The sequence below is a fragment of the Tauraco erythrolophus genome, chromosome 2 (assembly GCF_009769465.1).
Source record: "Tauraco erythrolophus isolate bTauEry1 chromosome 2, bTauEry1.pri, whole genome shotgun sequence".
Taxonomy (NCBI): domain Eukaryota; kingdom Metazoa; phylum Chordata; class Aves; order Musophagiformes; family Musophagidae; genus Tauraco; species Tauraco erythrolophus.
This window is the reverse complement of record NC_141466.1, coordinates 38,380,052-38,395,761: the sequence shown is the minus strand read 5'-3', so window position 1 is coordinate 38,395,761 and position 15,710 is coordinate 38,380,052. Positions and strand designations below refer to the sequence as shown.

At 38.0% G+C, this 15,710-nt stretch overlaps 1 protein-coding gene across 1 annotated transcript in view; it reads left to right on the top strand.

Annotated features, from left to right (window-relative positions):
• RIMS1 (regulating synaptic membrane exocytosis 1) overlaps window positions 1-15,710 on the top strand; it is a 349,852-nt gene that overhangs the window by 119,891 nt on the left and 214,251 nt on the right. The window contains exons 2-3 of the mRNA XM_086625267.1: window positions 4,923-5,136; window positions 6,726-6,737. Coding sequence (XP_086481393.1) covers window positions 4,923-5,136; window positions 6,726-6,737 — 226 coding nt within the window. The remainder of the gene's footprint in view (window positions 1-4,922; window positions 5,137-6,725; window positions 6,738-15,710) is intronic.

Here is a 15,710-nt window from a genome sequence, read left to right as displayed (position 1 = left end):
AAACCTCAATATATGTCATACTGTCCTACTGTAAAAGTGAACGGTTTAAGTTTTTCAGTGTATGCATGAAAACCGTGTATTGGTTCTTGTCTTGCACTACCAGTGGTGCTGCCATCATCTCACGTACATGTGGTAGAGTACTGAGGCTGGTGCTGAAGAGTCCAGAAATGGAGCCATAGCCATGGCCATAGCTATGATGTGCCTCTCCAAGCGGCTCAGTCTTTTCCAGAATTTTAGCAACAGAAGATGCTTTTTTTAGTCATATGAGATCTGATGTGTGCAAAGATTCACGCATTGTATGATCATTTTTTGATCACACACATACGTGCCACCTATGTGAATGTGAAATAACCAGGCACCCTCACCAGCAGACCCAGCTTATGCAGATAGACACAGCTGATTTTTTAAGAGTGGTGTGAGGTCTGCACAAGTGAGGGATGGCAAATGCTCTTGGAGGTACCCAAAGTTTTATTACATTGAAACAATATGTTAAAGATCCATTAAGCAAGAAATGTGGCTAGAATGATACAGAACAAAAATTAAGGGACTTACAGTTCAGCAATATTAAAATGTAAATATGTAAATATTAAAATTATGAATGCTACAATATTAAATATGCAAAATATGTAAACTTATGAGAATTTTAATATTTTCTTACATCTACACCTGGAGGGATGTTTTTCTAATGAATTCAAATTTTGCATCTAACAGTTTTTACTTATTATCTTATGCAACAGCTGCTGACAGTTTGTAGATTAAAGGATCAAATCTTAAGGAACAGATAAATAAATTTTCTTTTAGATGAGATCAAAGATTTGCATTTTCACATCAAAAGACACTTAAACTGAATAATAATAAAGGTCATTAACTTTTCTGTACTGTCTGCTAAAGTCACCACCTCAAAAACCCCAAACAAACAATGAATAACAAAAAACCATTTACAAAATAGTATTATTGGAGGATATTTTTTGCAGTTAAGATTTTTTTTTTTCTGTTGTAAAATATATGTTCAGTGAAATCTGTTTAAGATACCCATTTCAAACATAAGTATTATTTTTGAGAAGAGCAATATTTGGTAGATTTTTCTGCTTAACATTTTAAAACTAAAAACTGAATTTTGCTGTATTTGTTACTGTGTTGTTATAGAACACATCTGGAAGGTGATTTTAACAGTTGTTTATTAATAGGCAGTATAAAAAATGAAAGATTTCATACTTACGTCCCGATGTGCATGAAGACTGTAAGAAGAGTACACTTGCAGTGAGTTGCTCCCTCTGGCGATCTTCTGCCTCCTGTATTTCTCACTTCTGAAGGAAAGCTTCTGTGAAAAAACTTCGTTCTGACTTATATATGTCCAATGTTAAGTCTTGGAATGTTTTTGCTTTAATACTTTGTTTTCATTTTTTTCCCCTCTTTGACTTTGGATATTGGGTGGGAGAGGAAACTTTCCCTTTTTGGGTGCATGATGAAAAATAGTGAGGATATATGCACCTATTTCTCTTACATAGTAGCCTGGTTGCTTTTTGTTGGAGGTCTCTAAGCCCTTATGTTACGAACTCTTACGAAGTCATTAACCTAACATTTAGGTGCTTGTTTACATTGAGGAATATTTAATAGACTTATATTTTCCTTGCAACTGATGAAAATGTGCTCTATAGCCTTGAAATTAAAGAGTAAATTTGAAAAATATCCATCTATGTTTTAGTTCTTGCTCCAGAGAACACTTAATATACTTGTATATAAGGCAAATAATTTTTCTATATAAGGTAGAAATGTTGAGAGGGATTTGCTGCTGCCATTATAGAATAGCCAGAGATACAGAGATCCTGTCATTCCTCAGAAAGGTGGGAATGGTGGTTCAAACCTTGCAAAAGGAGTAATTGAACAAGACCTACCATGGACTGGGTAAGTTTCTTTCTGCTCTGTGAATTCTGCAACTGTTTTTTCCAATTTCATTCCTGCTGTAGATAAAATGTGAGGATTTCTCCAGTAATGCAGAGTATGACATGCAAGATAAGCACTTGGTTCTGAACCCCTCATGGTAAAAAGGCTGGTCTTACCCTGATGCAGAAAATAAGAAATCTGTAAATAAGTGCTATGTATTTATAAATAAATGACGTCTCTCACTTCAGTTTTGCTTAGTTGCTAGTATGTTCATCTGCCTCTTGGTGCACACGGACAAAACATCATTGTATTAATACACTTTGTAAGCTTTGTATGAGATCAAAAACATTCAGATGTAGACTGTCTAATTGGAAAAGAACAGGAAGAGGTGCAGTGCTTGCTGTTATCTTCCCTTTTCACATTAGTAAAGAGCCAGACCTTTAAGTCTTGCTGTAGTGGAGGGGAACTGAATTTCGTTTCCATGGTTCCATTTTTTAATAGAATATTTGATGTAATAAGGAATTTACCTACAGACCTCTCCATTATTTAGTTGCATTCTTTAAGCTGGTTATTAGACAAATTCCTGAATGTCTTCAGTTGTTTCTATGTATTATAAGTGAGCAGCTATGTAAGATAAGTTAAAGCATACGTGTAATCCAATAATATGACCAAAAGTATTATGTTTTCCAGTATTTTGCCTAATTCTTTTAACCCACTTTTCTCATCTTACTCAATACTGCAAAGTTTTTTTAAGCAGGTTAGTGAAAAATAAAAATAAACCAAAAAAACTCCTTTGCTACTTCTGCCAAATTTTTCATTAGCATGAAGCCTTAAGTATAATGCATCATGTCTGTGCTGAGGAAGAATAGATTATTTGGCTTCTTAGCTTTTCTGTTGCTGCATCCTCACTAGAACATGCTTGTATGAAATCACTGGTTTTAGTGTGGGATTTGGTTGATTTATGTAGTTAGGAGCAGTGGTATTCCTATCCAAATGGAGTATGTGTATTTTACCATGATTCCTGTTAGTTAAGTTGAATTAGCATTTTCTAGGCTTGAATATCATCTTAAAGTAAAAATACTCACTTCACTAAAACATTATTACATACCAATAACACTGATTACATATATTTTAAAGTCAAAACTTTAAGTTCAACACACACACACACAATCCCACTGAAACACAAAATTGTCTCACTAGAAATACATTGGTTAAATGGTGTGAGTCTCAATGCCATATAAGTGTTTAGGTAGCTCAAAGCAGGTGGAGATGAAGGATATCATCAAAACCTCTATAGATAACATACCTACTGTTATAATTTATTAAACTCAAAATTCCCTGTTTCTATTAGTTTATATATCTGTTCATGATTTTTTTGATGATGTTACCCATCGAGATGTAGATTTGAAGCAACATCTGAAAATGTGAGTGAAGAATCTGTAGGTTCCACGTAGCATGGTGAAACGACTAATTGTTAGATGTGCCCTCCTGGACTCTCTCACTTAGGCTGTCTGAGGTCTTTGCTCCAGCTCAAGAAAATAAATGTCAGAAGCTGCAGTGCTGTCCTGGTGCGCTGTCAGAAATTTATCTTTCTTGTGTGATTTGATGAATAGTAAGATAGTTAACAGAGTTGAAGTATTATCATTTTAATTAAGCTCCAGAGGGAGGTTTCACATGACAGCTGAGCTTGTTGCTCATTGTTGCAAAAAGGGTGATCCTGCTGTCCACTGGTCCTTTTCATTTCTGGCTTTGGGAGCTCATGTTCTACCTTCCCAGGTCTCCAGTGCCTTGCTCACAGCAGAGTGATTGAGGAAGCAAAATGATGGGAAAACATTATCTATTTATTTTGTTTTTTGGTAAGAGAATCAATTTTCTGTTGGTTCAGGTCCATGGATTAGCTCACTGAGGAGGACCCGGTGAATGTCAAAATCAGTGCCTAAGGAGCAGACAGGTTGCAGCCAGGAGCAGGAGAGGAGCTGGATCACTCCTTTTGGAAGTGCTGGTTCCCCTCTGAAACTTCATCCTTGCCAACAAAATCTCATCTAAACCAGCAGGAGAACATATTTTTCCTCAGAGATACTATCATAACGATAAGAATGATTTTGTTACTAAATATTTAATTATTATTATTTGTGGCTTACAGAAGGGGAAGTGAAGGCTAGAGGGCTGAGTGCCCTTCCCTGAGCGCGTGATTAGAAGCCGGGTCTTTTGGGTAGCAGGAAGCTTAGCCAGTTGGTGGGCATAGTGTCGGGCTGTTTGTTATTTGGAGCAGCTGGAGGAGAAGTGCCCCTCTTCTTTGAACACCAGTCAAAGAAGGTGGGCTTCTTTGGACACCAGTCTTCATCTTAGGAATCTGTATACCTGCAAATACTCCTGTATATTCCTGAAAGAAATGTCTGTAATGAGGGACAGCAAACCTTACATAGTTTCTCATACTTAACAAGAGAAGGTACTACAGATTGTTAATATATAGATTTGACACAGAAAATTCTTCTCAGATTCTGTAGGGCCAGTGTGATTGTAGAGCACCTCTTGAAATCTTTAAGTTCTATGTTTTAGTAATTTAGATTTTGAAAACAGAAGTGTGACAGTAACTGAAGATTGATTTTTTTTTGTTGTTTGTTTGTTTGTTTGTTTCTGGTGGTTTTTTTTTATTACATCTGCTTTATAAATAGTGTTGATTCAAAAGCAATGCAAATTTGCTCGGGCAGTTGTATTTCTGTTTTTATTCTGTACATGGTAGACAGTTCTGTTTAAGACTATGCATTTTTTGTCGTCTTTTTATATTTGGATCAATTTCTGGTCAAGTGAAATGATTTGCTCATGAGCTTTGAATAGAAATACATATGTCTGTTATTTTTTTCCTTTAGATTCTCCTATACAGTCTTCCATGTGCAGTGTGTATTTGGTATGAAGTACATTTATTATTGTGAACATGCCAAGAATATTAGGTAGAGTTATAAATTGAAAGAAAGAAGTACGCAATAGTAGTATTTCCTCCTATTCTTGCTATATAAACTTTTTTCTCATCTATGCAGGAGGTTGCATCAACAATTTGAAAGCTATAAAGAGCAAGTGAGAAAGATAGGGGAAGAAGCCCGCCGTTACCAGGGAGAGCACAAGGATGATGCTCCAACATGTGGAATCTGTCATAAAACAAAGTTTGCAGATGGTTGTGGCCATTTATGCTCTTATTGCCGGACCAAGTTTTGTGCTCGATGTGGAGGTCGTGTCTCTCTGCGATCAAACAATGTAAGTCTTCCGATGCGTACTCTTAAGAAAAAGCCTCCTTGACATTGTCACGCTGCAGATTGTTCACCTTAAGTTTGGCATTTCATGTTTCATTTTACTTATGTGTTTCATTCATGACTTTGTTGTGAGGTGTGTATAAAGAATAACGTATTTAATGATTGCGGAGATACTTAGGATTCACCGAGTTAATTAACGAAGAAAGAACGCATAGTGTATAGTTCTACTGAGTGATGGCTTAAAGAAAACATACTTGTTTTTCATAGAATGAAAGAAGAAAACCTTTTGCTCAGGTACAATTGCACGTTGATAAATATTTATTGAACTCTTTTTTCATTTTAGATTTCTTTTTTTATAGAGCTTTTCATGTACATTTATAGATTTCTCTTACATAAAATCAGCCAATTTTTTTGTTAGGAAAAAACTGCAACCACTTTTCTTACCACAATGAGAATGTTAATATCAATTTATTTTAAATGTATTTAAAAAGAAAAACTATAGATTAACCTGGATTAGGTATCCTACTTTCAGGCAGGTAAGATAAATCTTTCTCTCTCTGATCTGCATGCAGTTAGCTCCAGTAGCTGTCCACAAAACTGAAGGGTATCCAAGAATACTCTCTGTTCAGTCAGTTCCTTACAAGGAACTGGCTACTCACTTGTACATGAGCGGTAGGATCTAAATTTGGAAGACTATTATTTTTGGCTGATCGTCTAGTACTATGGTGTGCTATAAAACGTTTTACAAATATCCTTTTACTGAATGAATAGTTTTGTTACCTATCATGAGATGAGATAACTTTCTTTTATGGCTTTAATGTGCCAGTCTTTCGTAGGAGGAATGCATCAATGCTCTTTGTGTCAATATAAATTCAGTTAAAAGCAGTCATGGATTTTTTAGCAGATAATCATGTTCACAACAGAACTAGTTTGTGGCTTTTTCACTGTCTTTGAGGTAAACGTCAACTGAATATAGCTTCTGAAATTTAATGTAAACAATAAAACAAAACTCAGAAAAGTAACCATTTTGTCTTTATTTTGGAAGTTTTCCGTAACCCTGATGTACTTGTGAGTCCATTAAATTCAATTCACGTTCTGAAAAAATGTTCATGTATTTGTATTTTCATTTAAATAGATGCATTACATTGCATCACCTGCAGGTGGTATCGTTAGAGCAAGTCTATGAAAATATAGTTTGACATGTTACGTTACACTGTTCATTAGAGTGCATATGATGCGGCTTATCTTTACTCTGAAAAAAATTGAGTGCATTTTAATTATTTTCCACCTACTGTTTTAAGTCACAGAAATGGAAAAGGGTCTATTCATTTGTAACTTGCCTTTTGCTTGTTATATTGTTTATGCTTCCATGGGTTCGGGTGGGAAAACATGTTTTCTACATATGCAGTAATGTAATCTTTTTATTTAAAGCTCTTTCTTTCTTTGGAAGTTTTATGTTTTTATCTCTTTGTAGAGAGTTATTAGAATTGCATTTCTTTGAAATCTGTCTATTAATACTTGCCTATTTTATTCTTTTTCTCTTCTTTTTTTCTTTTCTCTTTTTATTCTGCTTCCTTGGATGCTTTCCCAAAGGAGGACAAAGTGGTTAGAATCCATGCTTTTTATCATTTATTATTATCATGTTGTTAGTTAACTGGGAAACATATGAATGTAAAAAAATGAAATGAAATTTTAAAATCATCCAAAGGGGAGGGGGGGAAGAACAGGAATCCTAACACCCAGGCCCAGCTCATCCCCTAGCTGAACATACGTTTCGAATATAGCCCAGCAAGGAAACCCAAGACTGTTGTCAAAATTAGGACAATAAAAGAAATTAATTAAAAACTGAGAATAATAGGCTAAAAAGTAGAGGAGGTAATAAAGTGTAATAAAGCCTTATTTCATAAAAATGTCTTTGGTTAACAGTTTGACTTTTTGCATGCAAGGTCCTTCTATCACCTTCAGGAAATCCAATTTAGTATTTTAATTATAATTTTACATTGATTTATAGAGTTTGCTAGTTTCATTTCTGGCTGCAACAGAAATTCAGGGAATTCTTGTGAAATCAGCTTTTTGATTTTACATTTGAAATAATTTGTATAGGTGAAAGATAACCTCTTAAAACTGGGCATAAGTATAGTGAGCAAGATGGAGCGAATCCTTTGGGAATGCGTAGTTACCATTTCAGAGAACTGCAAAACTGTTTTGGGCTCAGGTACTGACATATTCACCACTAATGCTGGTGCTTCATCTGAAATAGGTGAGGGTAGTTCCTGGATCATCTCTGCGCCTTGTGCCGAGGGGAAGGGGTGGGAGCAGGACAGGACATGTCCGCTCACCGCCTATCCTCAGGGAAGTAAGCAAAACCTCGTATTCCAGACTTTAACTCGGAGACTTAGTGGGAATTAGCCAAATTCACTGGCACTTCAGCTGAAATGGCTGTAAAGCTATTAAAATACAAAAGTTTTTGACACGTGGATGCTGTTGCTACGCTCGTGTTACGAAGTGGTGGTATGCCCCGACTTACAACACAGCATCGCTGTAACCTGCGGTGTAGAACTGTGCAACACTCGTGTGGTTTCTGTCACACCTGCATATTGCATTAGTTTCTTTCCTAAGGTGATAGTGTTCTGAGGGCATAGCTGTTTTTCTAATGGCTGTGAAATATAACTCACCACAGCTTCATTCCACTGTTTTCTGTGTGGTACTCTGAACAAAGTGCTGAAATAATCCAGGACTTCCAGATCTTTTCCATCCTATTAATCTAAATCACTTAGAATAGTGTAAGAGAAGTTTCAACTTGGTATTGGTTTGTTCCTAAAGCAGTGCATCATTGATGCATCCACTGGGGTGTATTAAAAGGCTAATGCACTTGCAGCAGTCTTCTTTAGAGCCAGGAACTGCAAAGCTCTGAAGTGCTGAAAGTGCTACTTAGGTACAATTTAGCCACCTAGGTTCTGGAGATCAATCCAGGTGAACCTCACCTGACCTGCTTATGTGCTTGAGGTATCCTGCACAATTTAGTTTGGAACAAAAACTTTGCCAGATGGATAACCGAAATTGTGATAGCGTCCACGTGCAGCAGAAATCATGTCTTTGATGAGCTGACGGCTTAGGTATTCATCTTTGCATAATGTCATTTGGGATGCAGAAAATAGACCCCATTGCACTTAAGTGCTCTGAAGACGTGTGCTGAAAGCATACCTGACTTGTTTTGATTGTCCCAAGTTCAATTAAATATATCCTTGTTGGTAGCACTTGCCTTGGTTTAGGTTTTGCTGTGTTGAACTCCAAGCTTCCACATGCCAAGAAAATGCCCTAATGTTATGTGTAAAAATATCTTTTTTACCTTGTGGTGAAGCTGAGCTACATCTCTTTAACAGCTGAAAAGTTACGGGAGTCACAGGAAAGGTATCCAATACTTAGTCCTGATTGCGTGAGGAACAGGAGGAACTTTTTATAAAGTTCAATTGATTTCACAGTGCCTGTCTCTGAAAGGTAATGGAATAATGAATATGTCTACATACCCAGGAAATAACATCATTTATAAGAAGAACCAGTGTTATAATTTATGTAGAGCAGCACCAGAAAAATATTATTTGTTAATTATTTTCAGTGGCTTGACATTCCTGACTAATCTACATATAGGGAGAAACCCTTCTTTATCCACGGAATTTAATGTTAGTAAAGACTTTTAAAATGTGTTTAGATAAGCCTTACTCTCTCCATATGAATTTTTACCACAGTAAGTTATGTTAATATTAAAACTCAGGCACCCAGTTCCTACAAGTTAGGGGTGCATCAGTTGGAAAGGATAGTGAAATGTGAGTTACCAAAGTGCCAAACCCAGGAGGTCTAGCATGATCCTAGATTTAAGGCTCCTTTGGAGTTGGAGAATTAAATGATTGCATAAATGAGACCTCACCTGGGATGTTGTGTCCTGTGCGTTACCCATCTGTGATAAATTCAAATTGTGACAGGCACAAAGTCAGTCATACAGATCAAAGAAAGAGAGAGTTCATCATAGAAGACCGGAGAGAACAGAGGGACAAAAGCTAGAGAAGTTATAATTTATATCTAGAAATACAGTAAGTTAAAACAATAAGATAATCTTTAAACTAGAGGACAGTGAATATAAGACCAAATAGAATAAGAGGATGGTGAATAAAACCAAATGAGTGTAACTTGGCTATAAATGCTGTTGCCTTGGAAAAAGATTTTTGCAGTCAGTAAAGCTTTGGGAAATATTTTCATGTGACTTATTGGAGGGAAAAAGAAACGAATAAAAATTTAAAGGTTAAATTTGATAAGTTTAGGAAAGGATTTATGTGATGTGATTGCTTGTGGCTGTAGGGGAATGTATTAGGTCCTTACCAAAACTGCGGTGATACTGCAGTAGTAGCCTTTGAAGCTATCCTTGACCTTTTCGAGTAAGTACTAAATGTGTTTTAAGGACTGTTTCAAAAATACATAGCAGAACTTAATATGTTCCCTCTTAGTTTAAAGTCAAAAAGGACTCCCCAAAACATTAATTCATTGCAGCAGGAATTAGGAAGCATCCTAGGTTTATCATGAGAATTCTCCAGTGCACTTACAAATTAACTGGCAATAACTGGTACATCCATTAAAAGGCACATACTTCTTAGTGATTCTCATTCTAGTATGTCAAAACGCATACCTAAATATGTATCTTAAGTTCTTCCATGTTCACCTGAGCCTGCTCTCCTTTCATATGGTTGCAGGCTGACCAGGTTTAATGGGAGCATTGTCAGATAAGAGGACTGTTAGCTAGTTTGGTTCTTCAAATAAGGCTTAAATGTAGTTGTGCAGTGAGAGTATTCACTGTGTTGATAATGTTAGTAATAATATCAGCAGTGGCTGGGTTTGAAAACTGTTGGCTGTTGTATGGTGAACAGAAAAAGTACAAGTGTTTTCGCTTCCTTCACAATACCTTAGTAATCAGAAACAATGTTTTGTGGATGTGGCAACCTGTTCACTGTGAGCACTGAGCATTTGTATACGTTAAAGTTAAAGAAAGCAGAATATTATCAGTACAGGGTTTTACGTGCGACAGCATTTTGGAAGAAAGTCATGTAAGTGCTTAGAGAAAAGATGGCAGGAGTCACCACTTGCTTTTAATTTGGCACAGTGTTTTCTAGGTGTTGTCAGTTCCTAATAGAGTGTCTACACTTTCGCTCTGGATCCCTCTAGTTCTGTTCAGCATTTTTATTGCCCAAATGGGAATGGTTTTATGTTACTTTTCTCCATTCTATTCACTCTTCCCTCTGATGTGAACTACTGGGGTCATTAGGGCAGTGGAGAAGCCATCAAAATGTCTAGCTGGAGCTTCTCTGGGGTTTGGCAAGGAGTGGGCAGAGCCCTGGCTCAGTCCTCCGACAGCCTGGCTGCCACTGCTTGCTCTGTTCTTCCCTCCAGTAGTACCACAGCCTTGTAGGGCAAAAACCACATGAAAATACTTTTTCCTTGCATCATTCCTGTAAAATTTGTTCCTAATATTTGGTTAGGGAGTGCAAAAAGATGCATTTCCTTTGTTAACACCTGATATATGAAGTCATACAGCTCTGTTTCTCCTTATAGAAAAGGAGATACATTTTAGGCTACAAAAGTGGTCTTGAATGAGCGAATGCAGTTTCTGTGAAATAAAATTGAAGTATTTGGTGAGGTACTATGGGTGTATTGAACTAAGTGAAATTTATATGACATCATTGACACAATTAGGTGGAAGATCCATGTTCCAGATTAAGCCGTATATTTCTCCCTAGCAATCAGTCTTTGATCAAATTTAAAGTGAAAAGAATTGGGAGTAAATGATGAAAAATAGTTTTGTCACCATTTTCCCATGTTTTCAGTTGTGCAGAATAGAGCAGCTTGCTTATTAATTTTTCTGTTTACATACGTAAAAGATGACTGGGAGGAAATCAGGATGTAAAATACATTATAGATAAATGAGAATTGATTTAACTGGACTTAGTAGTATGTGATTGAAGAAAGAAATGTTAATTATTAGTGCTGAAATACTAAAGATTCACATTTCTGGTCTGGGTTTCGCTGAAATTATTTTTATTTTTGTATAATGTCAGTGATTTATACTTGGAAAGAAAGACAACTTGGAAACATTTCCCTAGTTGTATATCAGGTGTTTTTACTGGGTGTTTGTCATTTAGGTCCTTTAAATTATGCTTAAAATTTGCTTACATAATAGCTAGCTAATTTAAGCCTTAACAACTTGAGCGCATATGCTGTGCAATTCAGCTGTGTACTAATGGTTTTAACAGAAGTTGTTAATATTTTCAGAACAAAATGTCTGGATTGTCAGGAGTGTTTTTACATGCCTTTCACAGAACTCTGATGCCAAATTGTCAATTAAAAGACTAATTTATGTACGTTCTGACTAATACAGCTGTAGAACCAAAAAAAAAATCATCAGAAGGAGGTAAAATTACACAGCGAATTGCAAAGCGATAGCAGATAAATTCTTTCTCTCTGTAGCATTGAACAGAATTTGTTACCTCAAAGATTTGGGGTTTGCATGTGTCAGGAAAGAAGCACCACTTTTCAGTAATTGCTACCTAGAACTTCTGCTTTCAGCAGATAAAAAAGAGAAAGAAAAAAAAAAAGCAATAGTCCAGCAAGAAACTGAAAAATTCTATCTCAAGTAAGATGTAGACCACTTTACTCTGCTTTTTGGGAAGTTAGTTCACTTTCAAACAAATCCAAGTGTTAAAATCATAGAATCATAGAATCATCTGGTTGGAAGAGACCCTCAAGATCATAGAGTTCAACCATTCACCCTGCACTGTCAGGGTCCCTAAACCGTATTCCTCAACACCAAGTCCACATGGTTTTTAAACACTTCCAGGGATGGGGACTCCACCACCTCCCTGGGCAGCCTGTTCCAATACTTCACAACCCTCTCTGTAAAGAAATTCTTCCTGATATCTAACCTAAATTTCCCCTGGTGTAACTTGAGACCATTCCCTCTCGTCCAGGCTTAGTTTACCTGTCAGGCAAACACTTAAAACTGTCTACTTGTCATGTGATTCTAGTTGATGACCAAGAAGATACTGCTACCACAAGCTTTTTTCTTAACCCATGCTGGAGTGCTTCTGGATCCTTCATGGCTGTTTTTGCAGTTAGCATGCAAGCTGAGTAGCAGTGAGCTGTGGAAACCCTACATAAACATTATTAGAAACTTCATGTAGTATAATGGAGCCTAAATAAAAAAAAACAAAAACTTTTAATCCCCTGCAGTGTTACTACTGAACATGTTATCCTATTTTTAGTCTGGTATTCTCAATACCTTTGTTTCAATTTAACTGTTTTAAGATAAAGAATATGGGATTTTTTTTTCAGTTAAGAAAATGTCAGCAATACTTTTGAGTGTAATAATTCCTTCCATTGCAAAAACTTGTGTTAAAAAAAGTAAATATTGATAAGATCTCAAAGGTCAATGAGCTTTATTCCACCTTGTCTTGTCTAATCTCATGTACTGGAGATATATATATATATATGCATATAGGAATTGGCTCAATGGCCGCACTCAGAGAGTAGTGGTCAACGGCTCGATGTCCAAGTGGAGACAAGTCACGAGTGGCGTCCCTCAGGGGTCCGTGTTGGGCCCAGCCCTCTTCAACATCTTTGTCGGTGACGTGGACAGTGGCATGGAGTGCACCCTCAGCAAGTTCGCCGATGACACCAAGCTGTGTGGTGCCGTCGACACGCTGGAAGGGAGGGATGCCATCCAGAGGGACCTCGACAGGCTGGAGAGGTGGGCCCGTACCAACCTCATGAAGTTTAACCAGGCCAAGTGCAAGGTCCTACATCTGGGTCATGGCAATCCCAGGCACAAATACAGACTGGGCGGAGAATGGATCGAGAGCAGCCCTGAGGAGAAGGACTTGGGAGTACTGGTGGACGAGAAGCTCAATATGAGCCGGCAATATGCTCTTGCGGCCAGAAGGCCAACTGCGTCCTGGGCTGCATCAAGAGGAGCGTGGCCAGCAGGTCGAGGGAGGTGATTCTCCCCCTCTACTCTGCCCTCGTGAGACCTCACTTGGAGTATTGCGTCCAGTTCTGGAGTCCCCAACATAAGAAGGACATGGACCAGTTGGAGAGGGTCCAGAGGAGGGCCATGAAGATGATAAGAGGGCTGGAGCACCTTTCCTATGAGGACAGGCTGAAAGAGTTGGGGCTGTTCAGCCTGGAGAAGAGGAGGCTCCGGGGTGACCTTATAGCAGTCTTCCAGTACCTCAAGGGGGCCTACAGGAAAGATGGGGAGAGGCTGTTCAGGAGGGCCAGTTGTGATAGGACAAGGGGTAATGGTTTTAAAATAGAGGGAGGTAGATTCAGGTTGGATATTAGGAAAAAATTTTTTACCATGAGAGTGGTAGAACACTGGAACAGGTTGCCCAGAGAGGTGGTGGATACTCCATCCCTGGAGACGTTCAAGGCCAGGTTGGATGAGGCCCTGAGCAACCTGATCTAGTTGGAGATATCCCTGTTTGTTGCAGGGGGGTTGGACTAGATGACCTTTGAAGGTCCCTTCCAGCCCTAACGATTCTATGATTCTATGATTCTGTATATGTGTATGTATAAGCATCTAGAATTATAGAATCATAGAATGGTTAGGGTTGGAAGGGACCTCGAGGATCATCTAGTTCCAACCCCCCTGCCATGGGCAGGGAAACCTTCCACTACACCAGGTTGCCCAAAGCCTCATCCAATCTGGCCTTGAACACTTCCAGGGATGGGGCATCTACAACTTCTCTGGGCAACCTGTTCCACTGCCTCACAACCCTCTGAGTGAAAAATTTCTTCCTTATATCTAATCTAAATCTTCCCTCTTTCAGTTTAAAGCCATTGCCCCTTGTCCTGTCACTACATGCCCTTGTAAAATGTCCCTCTCCAGCTTTCCTGTAGGCCCCCTTTAGGTACTGGAAAGCTGCTATAAGATCACCCGGGAGCCTTGTCTTCTCCAGGCTGAACAGCCCCAACTCTCTCAGCCTGTCTTCATAGCAGAGGTGTTCCAGCCCTCGGATCATCTTCGTGGCCCTCCTCTGGACCCACTCCAGCAGCTCCATGTCCTTCTTGTGTTGGGGACTACAGAGCAGAACGCAGTATTCCAGGTGGGGTCTCATTGTACAGATTTTTTGTAAGTGAATATACATGCATACTATATACATGCATGCTACTATATAGTCTAAACCAGGAAGTACGGGGTGGAATAAAGCTCTTATGAGCCACCTTTTTGGACTTTGAAATCTGTAAATCATTCAAGGTATTTCAATCAATCGAGGAATTATTATTTATGTGTCCATTTATCTTGACAAAAATTATGGTATGCCATAGCAGTTGCAGAATCCCAGAATGGCTGAGGTTGAAGGGAACCTCTGGAGGTCATCTGATCCAACTGCCCCACTCAGGCAAGGCCACCAAGAGGAACTTCCTCCTCGCAGCATGGCATATCTATACGTCTTTTGACTTGCATGGTGAACAACAAAAGAGTCAAGGATCTTTAATGCTATTTTTGTTAATTGTTTCCTCATTGCAACTACAAACATTGCAAGCTTACACAAAATCTCCTTAAATTCTGCTAGGGAATGATTCTGTGACTGGCAACTTTGGACAAACAAACTCCAGAATTTCACAGAATCCTTCAGAAAGACCACTAACAAGTACTACACTTTCTTTCAGCTTGACGTTCAAAAGAGAAAACGAAAAAAAAAATAAAGCTACCAGATTAACGTTAAGCTTTCTGTTTCCTCCAGTATAGTGTTTCTATCATTTTAACACTAACAGCCTCACATTCTGTTTGGTCCAATTAAGTTGGTGATATAAAGTCGGAAAGCAGGAACAGGAGATCCTTTGAGTGATTCTCCGAGCAATGCTGTATATCCTACTGGCTCAGATATTGTCTGAGGCGAGGGAGATCAGTGTCAAACTCCACGATTAAAGCTTACTTTCCGACATGGGAATACAGTGCTGTAAGGACTAAAGTAGAGATGAACATCTTCGTACCTGACTTGGATCAGTCTCACTAAAAAGTTAGAATGGAGAACGTTAAAGTGATTTTTCTGGTTTTCTTTTTGTCCAAAAGTACACATTGAGTTAGTATTTAGATGTGACTTTCCTGGAAATGTATTTATTGCATTTTTCTAATAAGTGACTCTGTTTTACTTTTAAAGGTATACCTTCACAGGAAAAGATACTTGCAAATTTAGTTCTAACATTTCACACTTTATAAGCTAGATCTGCTTGAATGGATGCTTTAAAAAAATAATGGGAAATAACTATTTTTTTTCCAGTGAGTGAAGGCTGTGTGAGAAGTTTAATCAGTTAAACAAAAAAAAGAACACAAAACCAGCTATTGACTTCCTTATTGCTTTAAACTGAGATGCTACAGATACCTGATCACAGTGGCTGCTCCACTGTCTTGAATGACAGTTGTCTTACGATTATGGTCTGTAGGAACTTGTTCCACGATGATGATATTATCTCCTGCGTGTCCTGGGAGAAGACTTCAGTTTCTCTTACTTTCTCAATGTATGTTTTGTAAGG